This window comes from Toxorhynchites rutilus, chromosome 1, assembly GCF_029784135.1.
Source record: "Toxorhynchites rutilus septentrionalis strain SRP chromosome 1, ASM2978413v1, whole genome shotgun sequence".
Lineage (NCBI taxonomy): Eukaryota > Metazoa > Arthropoda > Insecta > Diptera > Culicidae > Toxorhynchites > Toxorhynchites rutilus.
Window position 1 is genome coordinate 174,830,951 of NC_073744.1, and position 19,609 is coordinate 174,850,559.

The 19,609-nt window shown below is 32.4% G+C and overlaps 1 protein-coding gene across 12 annotated transcripts in view; it reads right to left on the minus strand.

Annotated features, from left to right (window-relative positions):
- Nucleotides 1–400: 400 nt before the first annotated feature.
- The window catches only part of LOC129762255 (double-stranded RNA-specific editase Adar), a 125,758-nt gene continuing 106,549 nt past the window's right edge, over nucleotides 401–19,609 (minus strand). For all 12 annotated transcript variants that reach the window (XM_055760343.1, XM_055760341.1, XM_055760337.1 and 9 more), the window contains one exon: nucleotides 401–18,487. In XM_055760343.1, coding sequence (XP_055616318.1) covers nucleotides 17,929–18,487 — 559 coding nt within the window. In that variant the 3' untranslated portion in view covers nucleotides 401–17,928. The remainder of the gene's footprint in view (nucleotides 18,488–19,609) is intronic.

The following is a 19,609-nucleotide window of genomic DNA, read 5'->3' on the forward strand; positions in this document are numbered from 1 at the left end:
ATTAAGTTGAAATTTATATCAGGAAAAGGGTCAAACCGCAAAAAAAGCCGTGCGTGCGAACCAAAGTTTTCGAAAAGAAAATTAAAGACTTTGGAAATTGGATATTTTTTCGTCGACCAGCTGCACTCAATTAACGCTGCCCTGTGACCCTTTTTTGGGTAAGATTGCCGAAACGAAGCTTGCAAGGGAACAATGAGAAAGGTCACAACGAAAGGCTACTGCAGGCGAGGGTCAATGGAACGCAGGGGTTAATAGTCTGATATGAGACAGCATCAGCTTGGATTCTGATTGGAGAGCAGAGACGTGAAACAAGGATCATAACAGGGACTTTCTTTGCTGTCACAAAAAATGGCTTCGCCATCTCCCGCTTTGTTTGAATAGAACCCTAACGCTATTCGAGGAGAGTGTTTAGATGAATTCTTATTCGTTTGTTTCATGTTTTATTAGACTCACAGTTTCTCGTTACTACTGAATGCAGTATAGGGTTCCAACAAGAGTTTTTTTTTATTTGTTTTTCTGTTTATTATGCATCGTTTAATTGCAATCCTATTGAAAATATTTCACTCGCAATTATTATCTTTTATTTTGTGTTGTGTCGTTCCGTTTTTGCTGGGTTTTTATCCTTCCTTCCTTTCCTTCTTCCTAACATTGCTCATCCGTTGCTGTGGTTATGTGATTATTTGATTATGGTTTGATTTTAAACAATTTCGCGTTTCAGTTACACTTGTGTGATGAATCCAATCTTCACTCCCAGTGTGTTTTTTCTCTGATGGTTGTTCAGATGTGAAGAAGGGGTAAAATGTAATATTTAGAATTGTGGCTAGGAATCTGTTTCTTACCCTCCTTCCCTCTCTCTCTCTCTCATGAGATCGATTACCTTGCTCAGCTATGTATCCAATTGCAAAAAGGCTATTCTAGTTTATGTTGAACGGGTTTGTAACGGTTAATTTGTGTATGTGTGTTGTATTGAATCGGTAAAAGGAAAATGCTGATCCAATGCTGGGATATTGGCTCATTGTTGTTTGCCTATTAGATCTGCTTCGATGCAATGCTTTTCTAATATGAAAACGATCCTTATTTCTCATTGTATGCAATGTTTTTAAAACACAGGGCTCCTCTCTCTTTCTATGAATTGACATTTTTGCTTGTGTGAAAGATTTTTGGTTACTGTCTATACGGCGAAACAAGGTTACTTTTCCTTCCTCAAATATTTGCAATGCTCTAAAATCAACTTCTAGGTTATCAAAAAAGTGTGATCGATGAAAATTGATCTGATAGCAAACTTTCTACAAAAACTCATCCGCTAAAGGTGTATTTTTTTCGATCGCTAATAATATATTTGTTTTCATATTCAAGATAAATATTCAGAAATGGAAAGAGCAAAACGCTACGCTGGTGAAATCGAAACCGCTAAAGTTTGCTATAATGGAAAATTAAACTCTTGTCTTCATGTTTCATTTATTCCTCAGAAGATATATTTGATATACATAATGTAGGTTTTACACCTCTTCGTATCCGTTGCTAATCTATCGCACTTCGAGTCGTTTTCAATGTTTGCTCAGTTAAGTCGCACACCACGATAGCATTTTACCTGGAAGTCTTATGGTAGAGTATAGTTTCTTTTTCTATCCTAATTTGTTTTCTAGAAAATTTATTTATTTTGTTTTTTTTTTGTTGTTTTATTTATTAGATCAATTTTAGTGCTAAGGAAATATTTCAAAACCGTTTTCGTTATAATTTTTGTATGTGTAGCTTCACACATTCCATTATCTTCTACTGCCGCTTGGCTCACTCTTATTTCAGATCTGTTCGACAGAACTGTTAAGGTTTCTGATGATAACATGTATGTCGGGCTCTCTTGAGATAATTACTTCTGTGTCGCACTTAGAATGGACCAATGTCTTCACCTCAAACCGGGTTTGAAATATATTCAATGTTGCTCAATGCGTTGCTGATGTTGTCCGATTTGATTGTGTCTGCACTCTTCCTCTATTAGAATAAATCGTCGAAACTAGAATGCTGGACATAATGAAGTACACACATTAATAGATATTTTATAAGATTACCGTAAGTAATCTCGATTACTGTCATATCTGGGAACCACTAGAAAATGTGTCTTGATATCACACCGTTTATTTACACGGTGAGTAGGCAGTATTTTTTTGTAATTTCTGTCCAGGCGGTATTCAAGACAATCAATCAAAAAGGATGATGGCTCTTGGAAAGAGACCCCTGAGCTTCACCGTAAATTGGTCAGCGCTGTTTAGTAACTGGTGTACTTTCAAATGGGTCCGGTTAGCTTTTTCATTCCACATTTTTGTTATGATGGAGGCATTGAGGCACGGCTGTTTCGATGAAAAATGTAATTTTCTGCGGTGCTGCTGAAGACGCTCAAAATAATGTTTTTTTTCCCTCTATTTCAAATCTATTTCATATACTTGGTTAGCTGAACAAATACTCTTATTTTTGTTCATGAAACTTTTTGTATCGGTTAATATTTGAAGATTTCATCCATCAAATCAATTGCACATCATTTCTCAAGTGTGATGATAATTCGCGTTGATGACATTGAGCTTCGTACTCCGAATTCGGAAAGCGACAATGACAATAATGGATTTTCAGGTGAAATGAACACACTTGAAATGATGATCGATTTTAACGAATCAAATTAGTATACCCTGTATATGAAAATCACTTTTTTCTGCAACTGGTGAAAAAAATGTTATACGAGCATTGTGTCTAAAGATAAATTAAAGAACTATAATTTTAGTGCGATTATCGGAAAACTTATAAAAAGTAGGTTTAATTGGAGTCATGACTAGGTCCTTCACGCAATTAACAAAGCCTGTCCAAGTAAATTGCGGACACTTTCCTTTCAGTGTAGTTTATGAAATATTTCACTGAAACCCTCCTCTTTATTTCGATGTCCAACATGTTTACATTCTTCTTTAGTTTGGTAAAATGCCGTCGAATCAAGTGGAAGTACGCATACGCATTTTGCGCGAACGGCAGCAAAATCCAAAACTGTCGGTATGCGATCTCGTCAAAATTGCTAAAACTGCCGAAGAGTACCGTGTTGAGTGTGTGCAAATCGTTTGACCAGCGCTTAACTGTAGATCGGAAGGTTGGAAGCGGAACAAATCGAAAAGTATGTTCCCGACAGATAGACCGAAAGGTGGTTGCCATTATTGAGAAACATCCCAACCTTTCAGTTAGAAATGTGGCTCGAATGGTTGGAAAATCAAAATCATATGTACAAAAAGTGAAACAGAGGCATGGACTGGAGGCGTACAACGTGAAAAATGTGCCCAATCGTGATGATAAGCAAAATTTCACTGCAAAAAGCCGTGCTAAGGTGCTCTACACCCAGTTTTTGCAGAAATGTTCATGCACCATAATGGAAGATGAAACTAATGTTCTCGAAGACTTCAAACAGCTTCCGGATCTCGCTTTTTATACTGCAATGCGAAGGAATGCCGTAGCCGAGTGTTCCCGGACCAAGAAGCAGTCTAAATTCCCCAAAAAGTACTTGGTTTGGCAGGCCATATGCAGTCGTGGCCGAAAATCTAAATCTTTCGTCTCTACCGGCACTATCAACGAAGATGTCTACGAGAAGGAATATCTCCAAAAGCGGTTGCTACCATTCATAAGAAGCCACGACTCTCCAGCGTCGTTTTGGCCAGATTTGGCCTCTTGTTACTATGCAAAATCCATCCTAGAATGGTATAAGGCACATGAGGTCAAATATGTGCCAAAAACAGCAAATCCACCGAACTGTCCAGAACTTCGCCCAGTGGAAAAGTAATGGGCTCTGATGAAGCGAAAACTATTCGAAACTAAGAAGAAAGCGAATGGCATTAATGATTTCAAGATGAGATGGAAAAGCGCCGCCGCCAGCATATCTGAGGATACTGGAACCTAATGGCAGATGTTCACAAGAAAGTTCGTGAATTTTACAGATAACGAAATTAACATGGAAGTAAGCTTTCCTTGTTCTAGATATCTATTTTACTATTATTATAGTCTATTTTACTGAAAACAATCGGTTTTGTTGTATTACGTGAATTTTCGTTTTACTGGCATCATCTTGGTGTCCGAAATTTAACGTGGACAGGCTTTATGGTTGAATGGAAGTCAGAAATACGTGCTTCAATTAATTAAATAACATGATGTAAAAATTTTCATTCAAATATTAAAATTAAAAAACCGGCTTCGTGTCTTCTAATCTGATAGAGATTACACTAACGAGTTTGGGACCCAAATTATGGCCCTCATGGCCTAGTACATCCAAAGATAGCTGAGTATCTCTGCAAAGTGTTACTTGATCCACACAACCTTCCTGAATTCGCCACCCGTAGCGTCACCTTTCTCCTCCCGGAAACAGCAACACATTGAACTCATCAAAGAACAGACGGATAACGTGCCTATCGTTCTCGTAAACGGCTACTGACAAAATTTCAGCCGAATCGGACTCGTAGGTTTGTGTTGACCGTGTGTGGAAGCGGGCGGGTCCGCGGATTTTAGAAAAATGGAAAAACGGCCAACTCGTCGCCACGGCCAACTTGGTCGAATCGCACTACGAACTGCTGCCCCATCCACCGTATTCTCCAAATTCGGTCCCGTGCGACTTTTGTTTTTGTTTCCAAACTTGAAAAAGTCACTCGTCGGACAGAAATTTGAGTCGAATGAGGAGAACATCACCGCCACGGAGGCCTACTTTGCAGACCTCGAGAAAACGTATTTTTCTGATAGATTAAAGAAGTTGGAGCATCGCTGGGTCAAGTGTATCGAGCTAAAAGGAGACTATGTTGAGAAATAAATCGCCACTTTTCCAAAATTTTTGTTTTTTTTTTGTAGGCTAAGTACTTATCGGACTGCCCTCGTACGTTTATAAAACCGGAGCTGCTCTGAAACCGCACCGTGTGGTATCTCTCATTCACATCCCATTATCGAGGAAATGCCAGTGACCATGAATCGGACAGATATACAACTATGTGCTATTCCGTTGTTCGAAACCATTTGACAAGTTTCTCTGACAAATTTTGAGAACATCTGAAATGCTTGAAACAATTCGAGAAGCGTAATTTGTTTTGTCCAGACTGTTCGTTAAAATGCCGTTTTCTGACGTATCTGTTGAAGAAATTTTCTGTTGTGAAATTTTTTATTTTGTCAGTTTTTAATCAAGTCACATATGTCAGCTAAATATTATTTTAGCTCCTTTTCCCAGGGAAACTGGCCGCTGTATTCAGTAGTTTTGTGTTCGCATTTTTATCATCTCACAAAAACAAATTCTCCGATCTTGAGCACAACATAAGTCCATTCTAATCGCAACCACATTTGTAAATCCACTTTTAGTCGCCGACGAGATTTATTACTTGCTTATTTTATTATCGTTTCCAATAGTCTTCACTTCATCTAAATGAATCTGTTACAATTAGACTAGATGTTCCAGATGGGATGCATCTAGTTCAGATTGCGGCTCCTATTCTGTATTTCGAGTTGAGCGATTCGCCCAAGATGACAGAACATTATCTTTTCGAATTCGGCTTTTGTGATAACAAATTAAAAAAACGAACGAAGTGACCCGTTAGACTCGACATCCGTAATAGGGCTCTATCTTTTAGATTTTTTTATGATTAAGCCACTCAAAATTTTTCTTTTCTTAATTTCTTTGACCGTAAACAAAAAAGACCAGATGAATAGAATTGCTGAACTGAGCCTCTTGCTCTGCGCCCAACTGGTCTTCCATCTTTGAGGTGGAATCCAATTAAAACGAGAGCGTTTGAACAGTGTTTTTGATTCTAGGTATGAGTGTCAGAAATAAGAAAAGGAAAATTAGAAGTGATTCGGGTTTCCCTTCAAATGTTTACATTTCACCCCATATCATTTATCGATTTGGTTAAATTATTGTGTAATGATGCATTATTTGCAAAAAGATACAACTTTATGGTTTGTAATCGTTCATTCAACGGAGTATTTCTAGATAGTTTATATCAATGCTTTCGAATGGGAGTGTGAATAACCGCAACTGTTCATCCGGGTCTTGGAAGGGGAGAAAGCCAACCGGGTGTTGTGTTCGCATTTCACGAAACCAATCGACTCTTTCTACGCTCCGTCGCTTAACGTTTGGGGACGGGCAACTTCCAAGTGGACTCGCAGTAGCGTTTTGTGAGGAATAATTATTGTTAAGATTAGTTACCCTTTATCTACCACGGTTTTTGCTTAATTTCAAAAAGAGTCCAATGCTTAACTGTTACGGTTAATGTATCTAGACTTTACTGTCACTAATTAACGCCCTTCATAGCTTCGTTATCTTTCATATGTATTATATGAGTTTAGATGAGTTTTAATTACCTCCGTTTATTATTAACTTTTCTTTGTTTTCTTTGATACGAATGTCAATATTTGAAGTAAAGATTAATATCACAGTAAATATTTCAATTTATTATCGACATTTACACATACACAAACGCCTCACACCTATTCACGCCCACGCGCACACATCCTTTCGTACACACAGAAATCGAAACAAAAAACCTGCAAACGGTTCTCTGTAATGTAAATAACACAGTTTGCACAGCTCACTAGATTTACTTCCTGCTACGATATTCTTTTGCTCCAACGCGCGCTTTGTTGTCTTCTGTCTTTATAGTGACGTGCAAGTTGTTTTACTTTTATTTTTTTTGAATTCAGCCACGCATTTGGCGTTGTACTCTCGAGCTCATTCTTTCACCCTCGACACCACGAAAAAAAAACTGTTCCAATTAATTTACATAACTGATTCATAATCGACCATTTATTGCTTGTTTTAAAATTTAATGGCTTCCGTCTTTGCTATAAAATCAAAGTGTATTCGAAAGCCAATCTCGGTGAGCAAAGGTGCAAATCGCGCTCTTATCTAAACGGAAAACTATCGGTGCTGATATCGGTTATGGCACACTCTCACCTAATAAAAACTAGCACAACATCGACGCCCTTCTAAAGGGCTGTGTCTCACTTCTGGGGAGGGACGAACAGTGAAAAAACTAGTTGGGAATAAAAATATTGTACTACTATTTGCTATTTGTCTACCATTCTAAAACTTCAACAGACGGCTGTCGTTTTTGTTTTTGATGTTTGTACTGCCTCGCGCACACACTCTCTCTCTCTCTCTCTCTCAAGCTCCTCTATCTCACACCCACGCGTCCTCATTCGTTGTTGAGAAATTCTAAAAAATGAATGTTTCGTGCCTGCATACAGCTTCTATATCACGTGAATGGTCACCATTCCGATTTCGCCGGAACGACTTCATCTGCAGGAGAAGTTGAATTTTGATTTTGCCTTGCAGTCATACGATTTTGTCAGATTCGTTAATATTTACCCGAATGTAACATTTATCCGAATTGTCTTGTATGTTGACTTATATCCAGCAATAAAAAAAATTTAATTTTATATTTTATGGAACTGAATAGAAATAAATTTAAAAAAAGGTTTCATTCCGCTCAATTTTGGTGTTGTTCAATGTTTTCATATTTTGTTTTATTTTCTAACTTTCGGTTTTTTAAACTCTTAATTTATTCAATTTTCCTATTTCTCATTTTTTAATTTTTATTTCTTCAGTTTCAATTTATGAAAATGCATTTTTTTTTTAATTTTCACAATTTTTAAATAATTTTTTATTTATTTTTTTCAATTTCGCCAATTTCTAATTTCTATTATTTCCTCAGTTTATTTAATTTTTCAGTTTATTTTTTAAGATATTTTAGATTTCTTTAACTTTATCGTTGTATCAATGTTTACATTTTTTTCAACTTTTCAATTTCTACAACTTCTTCAATTTCTTTAGTTCTTAAACAAAAAAAAATTATTCTGACTTCATAAATTTTTTATCCTTTTTTAATCCTGAGTTTTTTGAATTTGAATTCCCATTCCCAATTTTTTTTCAGTTTTTATTAATTTCTCCAATTCTTTATTTTTTCCAATTTTTCTAATTACTTAAATTTATCCGATTTCTCCAATTTCCATTTTTTTTAAATTCTTCCATTTCCAATTTCTTTTTCATTCTTTAATTTATGTATTTTAAAATATATGTTTCAAGTTTTTAATTTATTAATTCCCTTTAGTTCCTTAAATTTTGTTAATTTCTTCAATTATTTCATTTCCCAATTTTTAAATTCCAATTTCCCATTTTTTCAAGTTCTTATTTTCTAACTTTTTACATTTTCTATTTTTTTTTATTAATTTAAATTTTTTACTTTTTTCATTCTTTCTTCCTATTATTCATTTTGAATTTCTTCATTTATTCCTTCAATTTCTAAGATTTTTCAATTAAATGAATTTTCACTTCCGCCAGTTTTCAATTTTTGCCATCATTATTCAGTTCTTATGTTTCTTCAAACTGTTCAATTTCTTTAATTTTTAAATTGAAGAAAAATGAAATTTTATGTTAAACGTTTCTTTTAGTTTTTTAATTTTGATTTCTCCATCTTTTTTAAATATTTAATTTTTTAAACTTTTTCATTTTACAGTTTTTTTATTATTTATTTCTCTAATTTCTTTCACTTTCTTCGAATCCATTAAATTTTAAATTTAAAAAAATATTTGGAAATTTCTTCATGTGTTGTAGTTTCTTCTTTTTTTTCTTTTTTTAGATTTGTCAAATTTTCCTTTTTTAATTTTCTTTTGAGTTTTTAATTTTTAAATTTTTTTCGAGTTTTTAGACTTTGAGTTTTTGAAATCTTTTCATTCCTTCCTTCAATTAATTGAATCTATGATCTATTTTATGAAATTGATTTGTTTTTTTTCAAATTCTTTAATTTTTAAAATTTTTCAACCCTTCCCATTTCATTATTTTTCAAATAAAATTCCCTTTCCACAATTCTCCAAAGTTTCGAAATTTCCAGTTTTCTCATTCTGGCATTTTGTCATTTTTCCGAATCTTCAATTTTCCAATTCTTCATTAGTCCAATTTTTCAATTTTCGAACTTTTCAATTTTCGAATTGTACTGTCGAATTCTCCAATCTTCTAATGTATCATAATTTTTTTATAATTTTCAAATGTTTCATTTTCCAAGTTTCTCATTTTCGAATTTTCCAGTTGTCTAACTTTTCAATTTTTCAATTCACCAATTCCCCAATTTTTCAATTGTCCGATTTTCCAATATTCTAATGTTCCAATGTTTACCAGTTTTTTTGAATTTTCGAATTATAAAATTTTTTACTTCTCCTATTTTTTTATTTCCAAATTTTTGAATTTTCTACCTTTACAGGTTTCCAATTTTCCAATTTTTTAATTTTCAAATTTCCAAAGTTCAATTTTCTTCAATTTCAAAATTTTCCTTTTTTTTAATTATTCAATTTTTCAATTCTCCAATTTCTCAAATTTCCAATTTTACAATTTTAAAATTTTCGAAATTTCTAATTTTCAATTTAATAATTTTTCAATTTTGTAAATTTCAAATTTTCCAATCCTGCAGTTTTGAAATTCTGCAATTTTGCAATTCTACATTTTTCAAATTTTCTAATTATACAACTTTCCAATTTTCTCTATTCTCTAATTTTCGAATTTTCCATTTTCTTTTATTTTTCAATTTACGAACTTTTGATGAAGTACTTTATTAAGATTTTTTTTAATTTTCCAGTTTCCAAGTTCTCATTTTTGTAAGTTATAATTTTTTCGATTTTTCAATTTTCCGATATTCCAATTTCAAATCTTGGAAATTCGGAAATTTTCTGTTTTCTAATTTTTCAATTTTTTAATTTTCCAATATTTAGTTTTTCAATTTTAAAATATTCGAAACTACCAGTTTTCTTATTTTTCAATTTTCCAATTTTGTGATTCTGCAATTTGGCAATTTTTCATTTTTCTAATCATCCCATTTCCCAATTTTCCACATTTCTAGATTTTCTAATTTTCTTATTTGCAGTTTTCAGTTTTCAATTTATAATTTTTCCAACTTTTTGTTTTTTTTCAAATTTCCAAATTTCCACTTTTCTAATTTTTCAATTTTCAAATTTTGTTATTATAAATTCTCTATTTTCAATCTTTCTCGATTTTCAAATTATCCAATTTTCAATTATTAAATCAAGCAAATTTTCGATCTTTCAAAATTTATTTTTTTTAAATTTCCTATTTTTCAATGTTTGAAATTTAATTTTTTTTCTATTTTTAAAATTTACACTTTTACAATTTTTACAACAATTTCAAAATTTCCGTTTTTCTAGTTCTTTAACTTTGTAATTTTTTTATAATTTTATTGTTTTGCAGTTTTATAATTCTGCAATTTTGCAACTTCCTTTTTTTCTAATTTTCCCATTTTTCAATTTCCTTTTTTTCTAATTTTCCCATTTTTCAATTTCCTTAGTTGCAGTTTTCAATTTTCAATTTTTTACTTTAACAATTTTTCAATTTTTCAATTTTCGAATGTTTTGCCAATTTTCATACTTTCTAATTTTTAAACCTTCAAATTAATCAGTTTTCAAATTTTTTAGTTTTCTAATTTTCCAATTCTGCAATTTTTCAAGTTTCGAATTTTTTAATTTTCCTCCTATTACTATTTTTAATTTTTTTCATTTTTCAAATTTAAAAATATTTTAATTTTTCAATTATCAAATTTTCCAGTTTTCCCTGTTTCATTTTTTAATCTTAGAATTTAGGAAATTTTTAGTTTTTTAATTTTCTAATTTTGCAAATCAATTTTTCATGTTTTCAATTTTCGAATATTAGAAACTTTTTTGCAATTTAGCAAATTTCCATTTTTCTAATTTTTCCATGTTCCTATTTTCCTCATTTCTAGATTTTCTAATGATCTAATTTGCAGTTGAACAATTTATAAATTTTCCATCATTTTCGAAATTTCCACTTTTCCCATTTTTTGATTTTCGAATTTTTCTTAATTTACGAATTTTACAATTTTACAATTTTCTGATATTTACAATTTCTCCAATTTTTCAATACAATTTCTCCAATTTTTCAATTACGTTCTCAAATTCCCAATTTTTTTTTTTTTGAAAATCCCAGTTTCCTAATTGTTCAATTTTAAAATTTTCCAAATTAACAATTTTTCATTTTTCTAATTTTTCAATTTTCAAACTTACTTTCCAATTTTTCAAGTCCTCGATTTTCTAATTTTTCCGTTTTCAAATCATCCAATTTCTCAATTTTCAAATTATGCAAATTTCCGATCATCAGAAATTTTTTAAATTTCCTATTTTTATTTTTTTTTTATTTTTGCAAGTTTCTAATTTTTCAATTTCCCAATTTTGTAATTTTGTTATTTTGTAATTCTGATTTATTCAAGTTTAGCAATTTAGCAATGTTTCATTTATTATATTTTTTTTATTTTTCAATTTTTCAAACTTTCAATTTTTCGATTTTTTTATTCCAATTTATTCCAATTTTTAATTTTCAATTTTCAATATCAACTTTTTTGATTTGTTAAAATTTTTGCAGCTTTATCAGTTTCATTAATTGATTCAATTTTTTAATTGAATTAAAAAAAAAATTCAATTATCAAGTTCTATTTTTACGATTTTCCGATTTTCCAACTTTCCAACTTTTTAACTTTTTTAACATTTTTTCAATTTATGCAACTTAGAACTCGTAAATTTTATATTTTTTTCATTTACTTTAATTTTCTAATTTTTTTTCCAAATTTTATTTTTTTTGTTTTTTTAGGTAATTCTTTAATACCTAATACAAATAATAATTCAAATACGATTTTATTTTCTGTTTTTCTTTCGATTATTCAAGTTGTTATTAGTTAAATTTTTTAAGATTTATTCTTCAAAGGATTATCTATTTTTCAATTTTGTAATTATTTAATTCTATTAATTTTGCGTATTTTTTCATTCTATAAACATTTTTTTTTCTTCTAGTTTCTTCCTTTCTAGTTTTCAAATTATAATTTTGTTTAATTTCGAATTTCAAAAATTAATTCTCAGTTTTTCAAATTTGTTTTTTTTTAATTTTAGATGATTTGAATTTTTGAGATTTTAATTTTTTCTATTTATATTTTCAATTTTTCGAGTTCTCATTTGTTGCAATGTTTTCGACTCAAATTCATGTTTGTATTTCAACTGATCTTCAATGTTTAATTAAAATTCAATTTGATTTTTCATTTTTCAAGTTTTATTTCAATTTATTTTTTATCAGTTTTTTTTATTTAAATTCAAAATTAATTTTATTTTCACGTTTAAATTTCTCAATTTTCCAATAGTTTATTTTTCGAACTTTTTGTTATTTTTATTTTTAATTTTAAAATAAAAATTCAATTTTTCATGTTTTCATAATTTTCTATTTTTTAATTCAAATTCAATTTAATTCTCTCTTTTGTTTTTGATTGATTTTGAATTTTATTTAGTTTAAATTCGATTTCAATTTAACATTTTGTTTTTCATGTTTTTTTTTTGACAAATTTTCCTTTTCTTCGAGTTTTCATTTGCTGTACTCGACGCAGACAGAAGGCGCAAATTACCTATGGTGAAAAAGAAACAGAAAAAAAACAATCGTTAGTTTTGTCAAGTTCCGCGGGGGCACGAGCAGTTGATGATGGTGATGATGACGTTGATCCCGCCACCTTTCCCCACAGAGGGTTGAGCAAGACGAGTTATCTTGAAGATATGATATTTTTTTGACGTAGAACTACGTCTTTCATTTCTTTACTGGATTGTAACTTCAAAGTTTCGAAAACGAGAGCATTTCATTGGAGAAACAAGGTTTTGAGCGTTAAAACCTCTTTGCCGGCTAAACGAAATGGTATGATAATCACTTCATTGGAAAGATAAAATCTCTACGAGTTATGATTTTCACTTATTGATCCAAAAACTTATTTCAATTCTTTGAAAACTGCTTTGAAATTGGAATCACAAAAATCTGTATATAAGCGGGTGCCAACCTTGGAGATCCACTTGGTCATGATTGTGCTGTGAATGGAGCATATTCTCGCTGCCAGCCAAAGCACTGCGCTCCTGCTGCTTCTCTTTTGCTATCGATCTAAATGAAGCCTAGCGAGAAACGATGCTAGAATAATAATTTGGATGGATTACGACCGAACTCTTGATGAGTAAAACATCGGCCAATACGGAATTTTTGACCACGAAATGGGGTAGAATATATTCACCAAACCAAAGACACCGCACCATTTCGCTGGTTCACATTATACGTATTTGTTAGATCTCATCAAGAGACTATTTTGAGTACTAATATATCTTTGCCAGCTGAGCGAAGTACGGAATGATAGAGATAGAAACGGAATTGGTGAGGGGTTCACAGTAGGAGTGGGCGATCTTGGTTCGATTTTCAGAAGATCGATCTTTTCCATTTTGATTTTCGATTTTTGAATCGATTCATTGAACCCGAAAAAATCGTGAAGATCGATCTTTCGAAGTTTTCGATCTTTTTTTTCAGTGTACATTGATTTCAATCTCACTCTACCTGACAAATTTCATAAACATAATCGGCTTGATCACGAACGTCACTTCACGGTGAAAATGAAATGATTTGTATGCAAGGTTATATGCATTTCATTTCATTTTCACCGTGATGTGACGCTCTTGATCAGGCCCAATGTTAACATTTGGATAGCTTTCGAGGATGTCAAATAGTGATGGTGAATAGGATTGGGCGATCTTGGATTGATATTTAGAAGATCAATCTTTTCCTCTCCGATTTCGGATCGATTTTTCCTATTCCAAAAAATCGCGAGAATCGATCTTTTCTTTTCGATCTGTCCAATCTTATTCGTAAAAAAACAAGCAAAACAAATGATCACTAATTATATTTACACCATCACATTTACTAGGCCGATGGCCAAAAATTGTTTATTTGGACTAAATGACACACACGTTTAATGACACGGTTGGATTAAACGAGATTTTTGTCAGCGTAGTTCTGTATGAATATCAGTTGTTGAATTTCGAATAATTTTCAATTAATTTATTTAATTAAATAATTCCATGACGGCTCAAGATGAGTGCCCTGCAAAATTACATTTTTTTTTGCTCTGGGCTTTCAAGTTTTTTTGTGACTGAGAATCAAAATGAAATGCCTTTGATGCATGAATAGAAATGTGGAATGTTAAGAAAACACAACACTTATATAGAACAAGTAAATAAATTGGAGAAAAAGGCATTCGATTTTCCGAAGATCGAATCAGCAAAGATCGATTCTTTGGTACCGATTAATGTGCGATTCACATAGCACGTTACGGAGAAGAACGTCTACGTTCCGTCAACGTCTCCACCAATTCACACATGCAGTCAATGCTTCCACCAGCAGCGTCACGTCAAATGCCAAACGAATGCAATGCCCTCTTTCAAATCAGCATGCCTAGAATCAGTTCTAAATTTTGAAAAATTCAATGAGAATCATTGAATTCAATTATTTATATGCTTAAACCCCGTAGTCTGACACTTATGCAATAATAATAATAAATAGAATAATTCTTTCAACTAGTCGCGAATAATTTTCACTCCGAAATTTGGAGCTAAGAGATATGTTCGCATAAAAAGTACAGTAAGTTACTTATAAAGCGATATGCTGAGGCACCACTCAGTGTCGCATTGAAGTCGGTTGTGACCAGTAATTGGACATTTGCGACTGGTGGCGACTTTCAATGTGGGGCCATAATTTGGGCCCCGAACTCAATGTTTACAAAAATGTCCAACTAGAGGTAAAAATGTCTAATTAAACGTGTTGCATCACAGATCTGTTCAATTAGCCTAATGTCGATGTAGATGTAAATTACTGTACAACCAAATCAAAACAAAAGCCGAGACACAAAGCCCAGACAATGTATATTTTTAAACTAATTTTCGATGTTTAAATAAAATTCAATTTGATTCTCCATTTTAATTTTTTTAAATTTATTTTTATCAGTTGTTTTAGTTTAATTCAAAATTAATTTTATTTTCAAGTTTAAATTTTTCAATTTTACAATAATTTTTTTCGAAGTGTTTGTTCTTTTCTATTTTAATTTTTAAATAAAAATTGTGTTTTTATAATTTTTAATTTTTCAAATTCAAATTCAATTTAATTTTCTTTTTTGTTTTAAATTGATTTTAAATTTTATTTGGTTTAAATTCGATATCAATTTAATATTTTGTTTTTCAAGTTTTTTATGTCAAATTTTCCTTTTGTTTTCAATTTGAATTCATGTTTTATTTTTCAACTTTTCAATGTTTAAATAAAATTAAATTTTTCATGTTTTCATAATTTTCAATTTTTCAATTCAAAATCAATTTAATTTTCTTTTTTGTTTTCAATTGATTTTAAATTTTATTTAGTTTAAATTCGATTTCAATTTAACATTTTTTTTCAAGTTTTTTTTGTCAAATTTTCCTTTTCCTAATTCTTTAATCAACTTTCAATTCTAAATTCAATCCAAATTCGAATTCAATTTGTTTTGAAATTTTTATTTATTCAATTCAAATTTAATATAGTCTTGTTATTTTTTATGGTTTTTGTTTTTGAATTGTTTTCCAATTTTTAATTCAATTCAAATTCGAACTCAATTTGATGTCCAAATATTTATGTTATTTCCTTTCATTTTTGTAGATTCAATGTTTAATTCAATTTAATTTTCAATTTGTCAAGTTTCCATTTGTTTCAATTTTACAATTACACGATTTCCTACTTTTCTTTTTTTTGCCATTTTTCAATTTGTCTATTCATTTAAGTATTCTTTCAAATGAACTATTGGTAGCAGTCAATTATTATGACACAGGGTCAAAATTGAATCGTGCCATTCGAGAATTCAGGATTTTGAAATTCGGCCTCAGGGAATCGTGATGCCAAAATCAAACAAATGTATTTTAATTATTCATCAATTTTTGAATCTTAATTTTTTTAATAAAATTAAAATTCTTTTTAAATTTCGTCTTTTTATATTTTTTTTTTTTGACGTAGGATTACGTATTTCAGGTCCTATTGTGTATTAGGATACAAATTGAAAATCGAAAATCGAGCACATCGTGAAAATTGTCTAATTTCAGAAACTTATTGCATAACCATTTTATGATGGATTGATGAAATTTTTGAGTCAATCTATTTCGGCACTCCATGACAATTTTTTATATTCAAGAAAATAATATCAGTCCTATCCTGTACTCCGACGGATTTCCATTTCATTCAAATCGAAATCCATTTCATTCAGATCGAAGTACAGAATAGGGGTGTATATGTCATAGAACCAACTATCGAACAATTGAAAAATCTCAACCCCTATCTATCTTCTGATTGATCGAAATTGACGACACATGCGATGGCTCCCTAACAGAGACATCAAAACCAAGCTGCCTGGGGGAAATCGGCATTGCAAATATATGCAAGTCGGGCGGGGCATTTTTATATTGCAAGTACGGTGAGTGATATGATTAATTCTAGCAAATAAAATTTAGATTTGGAACTTTAATGTTGGTTGCTTCATGAAATTTAGCACAAGTGTAATTGTAAAATTGTATATGGCAGCAGTTGTGTTAGAAATGACTTGATATATGAAATGATTTATTTCAATTTTCATAAATAAAAACCAAGGTGTGTTTCCGCTCAAGAACGGGTCGTTTGTTTTAAGCTGTCTGTTTTGTTGTGTTCATTTTCACCCAAGGAAAGTTTATACGGCGAGAAAAATTGGAAAAGAGAGCACCTTTTCAGAGTCACCAAACCATTATCAAAGAGTTTAACGATGTAATTCTTCAAAAAATATCCAAAATCAACAGATAGCCTAACGGAATCCTACGTCAACTATGCGGTCGTGTCACGGACACAACCCACTTGTGACTTTTTTTTTCCGTTGCATGTGACTTGTTTTTTCCTCATTCGTCATCTGGGTAAATGTTACATTCGGGCAAACGTTGAACAAACTTTTTCCTGCAATGAAAACCATCCCATTGGCGCCGTCCCCTCCTATCTAACATCTAAACAACAACAAAAAAAAATCATCACAACCAACAACACTCAAGTTCATCCTTTTTTTTTTGTTTTTTTTTCTTCTCTTGCTGTCTATGTGTTTCAGTCGATTTTGCTGGAATTCTCGATTCTGTATCACTCTCACGGCTTTTACTTGTTTTCGTGAGTGAAGATTTCGCAACTGCAATCGTATCATTGCACGCACGCACACACACACACTGATCGCTGGTGCGTGTGGGGGGCTTAAATTTGAATAATTACTGAAATATTATCTTTACTCAAAATATCACTCAATTTAGTTTTTCTTTTTTTTTGTGAATGCTTCCGTTATGCGTATATGTATAGATTTTCATTCCTAGCGTTAAAGGTAATAATGTGTGATAAATTTGAATCAGACTTTCGTAAGATCTGTGTCATATATGTAATAATAAACTAGTTGCTCGATGTTTTTTGTTTAGCTTTTTTTTCATTATTTAATTTGCAGGATGAAAACTGTTTCCGGCTCTCTGAGCATTCTGCGCGTACGATCGAAATTTTGCATTATTGCTTGTAGGTGTTTGGAATGTTTGCTTCCGTTTTTCATTGATTTCCATTTTAACATCTGATGAAAACACTACCAAACACTTACAACCATTGCAGTTTGAAGTTTCTGGCGATAATACTTGTTCTAATTTAAAAGTTTATTCACAGATTTGTGGATGTCATTAGAAAGGTTAAAACGCTAACTCTAGTAATCGCGATACGTGTGAAACATTTCCGCCAAGTTGGAGAAATGCGTATCGTTCGTCCTCTACCAGAAATCCTAAATTTATAGTAACAAAATAAACACCACACACGCATGGACTGCGAAGTATTCTACTCTAATCATCTTATCGCTTATCGCATTCTTTGATAAGTATACTTTTTAAACGCAACTCAGTGTGCCTCCTTTTCACTTTGGGCTTAACATGGCATTAGCTCCCTCAGAACAGCCTCGCACTGGCCGATGAACCATTGTTGGAACTACTCGGATGATGCTTACCACCGGAGTGCTTCCCCTGATATCATTTAGTACCCGATGTAGTTCCATTCGCGTTGCTTCCGGTTCCGTTGTTGCTGCTGCTGCTACTATTACTGCTGCCAGTGTTACCGGAGCTCGCGCTCATCAGTTCCTCGGGCTTGGGAGGAATCAACGTGAACTGATCCTGCTCGATTGGTTTCTTCAACCAATCGCCCAGGTCCTCTTTGCTGAAGGCCGCAAAGAGCTCCTTCTTCGCCTGCTGGTACTCCGGAACGCACATCTTCGTCTCGAAGTACGTCGGTTTGACCTCGCGGAAGCGCGCATGCGGAAGTCGTTCGATAGCGGCCGCGAACCGCCGATAGAAGGATTGTTTCGACAGCCGGGACATTTTGTTGGTGTTTGTGTTGTTGTTGATCAGCTTGCCGGTGAACGAGTTGACGATCTCGACCTCACTGCAGCCAATCACCCAATTGATGCTGAAATTGGGGGGCTTTGTTTGGTTGCGGGACTCCGCCGATGTCATCAGTGCCAGCTTCGGTTTGTTCAAACGGTACGGCGGCGGCAGACCTTGAATCGAGTTCTCCACGCGACCACAGATAGCGCTGGGGATGAGAAAGCAGAAGGGAAATGTATCAGATAACCGATTTCGAACAGTGCCAAACAGGGGTTGCCAACTATAATTTTCAAAAATCAGGATAAGTGAAAATAAAAATCAGGAAGAAATCAGGATAGGTCATATTGGGTTGTCCGAAAAGTTCGTAACGATCAATCATTTTCCATCTTCCTCGTAACATAAAAAATTGATCCTCCCAGAATATGTTTGCTTTTACATCGAAAACTGTTCACGGTATTTTCTATGCTATCCATGGAGTGGAGGTTTTTGCCTATGAGAGAGTTTTGCAGGGACCTGAACCTGAACATAAATCTAAAATAATCTGAAGGTACTATAGCCGGTTAGTTCAGCTGGAGGGATAGCACTTCCTAGCCAGACTCCAAAATAATTTGTAGAGTGGTCGAAAAGACATGAAGTTTACCGTTTCCCTAATGGAACAAAACGTCTGTCCCAATGACTAATTATGGATTTTGGTTCTGGCTCGCTGCCTTGAAGTTGTCCAGTTGCGAGCAGTACTTGTGAAAATGTATCGACTGGTTGCAGCTTACAGAATTCCTTCCCAATCCCACCAGGCACAGAATATGACTTTCATCGAGTGAAGATCAACTTTCGAGTTGACCAATTTTCAACGATTTGCTTTGCTACGTTCTTGAAGCGAGTCGCAAATTGAAATGTTATCTATTACAGGTTCTTTTGGTCAAATTGTGTGAGACCTGTTCAATTTGAATAGGATTTTTAAACGTAATTTGATAGAACAGGCACTTAAATGTAAATATGGGTAATGTAGAATAATCAAAAAATCAAAACCATAAAAATATAGTTTTTATACTATACTTTTAAACGGTTTTATTTAGCATTACCTACTGTAAATATGTTTATATGTTTATCTGCAGGGTTGTCCCACATCAATAGAAATTCAACCTCCTTCCTATTGTCCGATTGATCTGAAATTTGGAACACGCCTTTATCTCTGCTGTCGTAATGGAACTGCGTATTCCATGATCTTACATACTAATTTGTGAAAAATCACATTTTAAATGTACTGTTGAAAAATCAATATCTTTATGTCGTTTATAGTAAGTTCGTCTAACATATCGTCCAGGTCTTCACT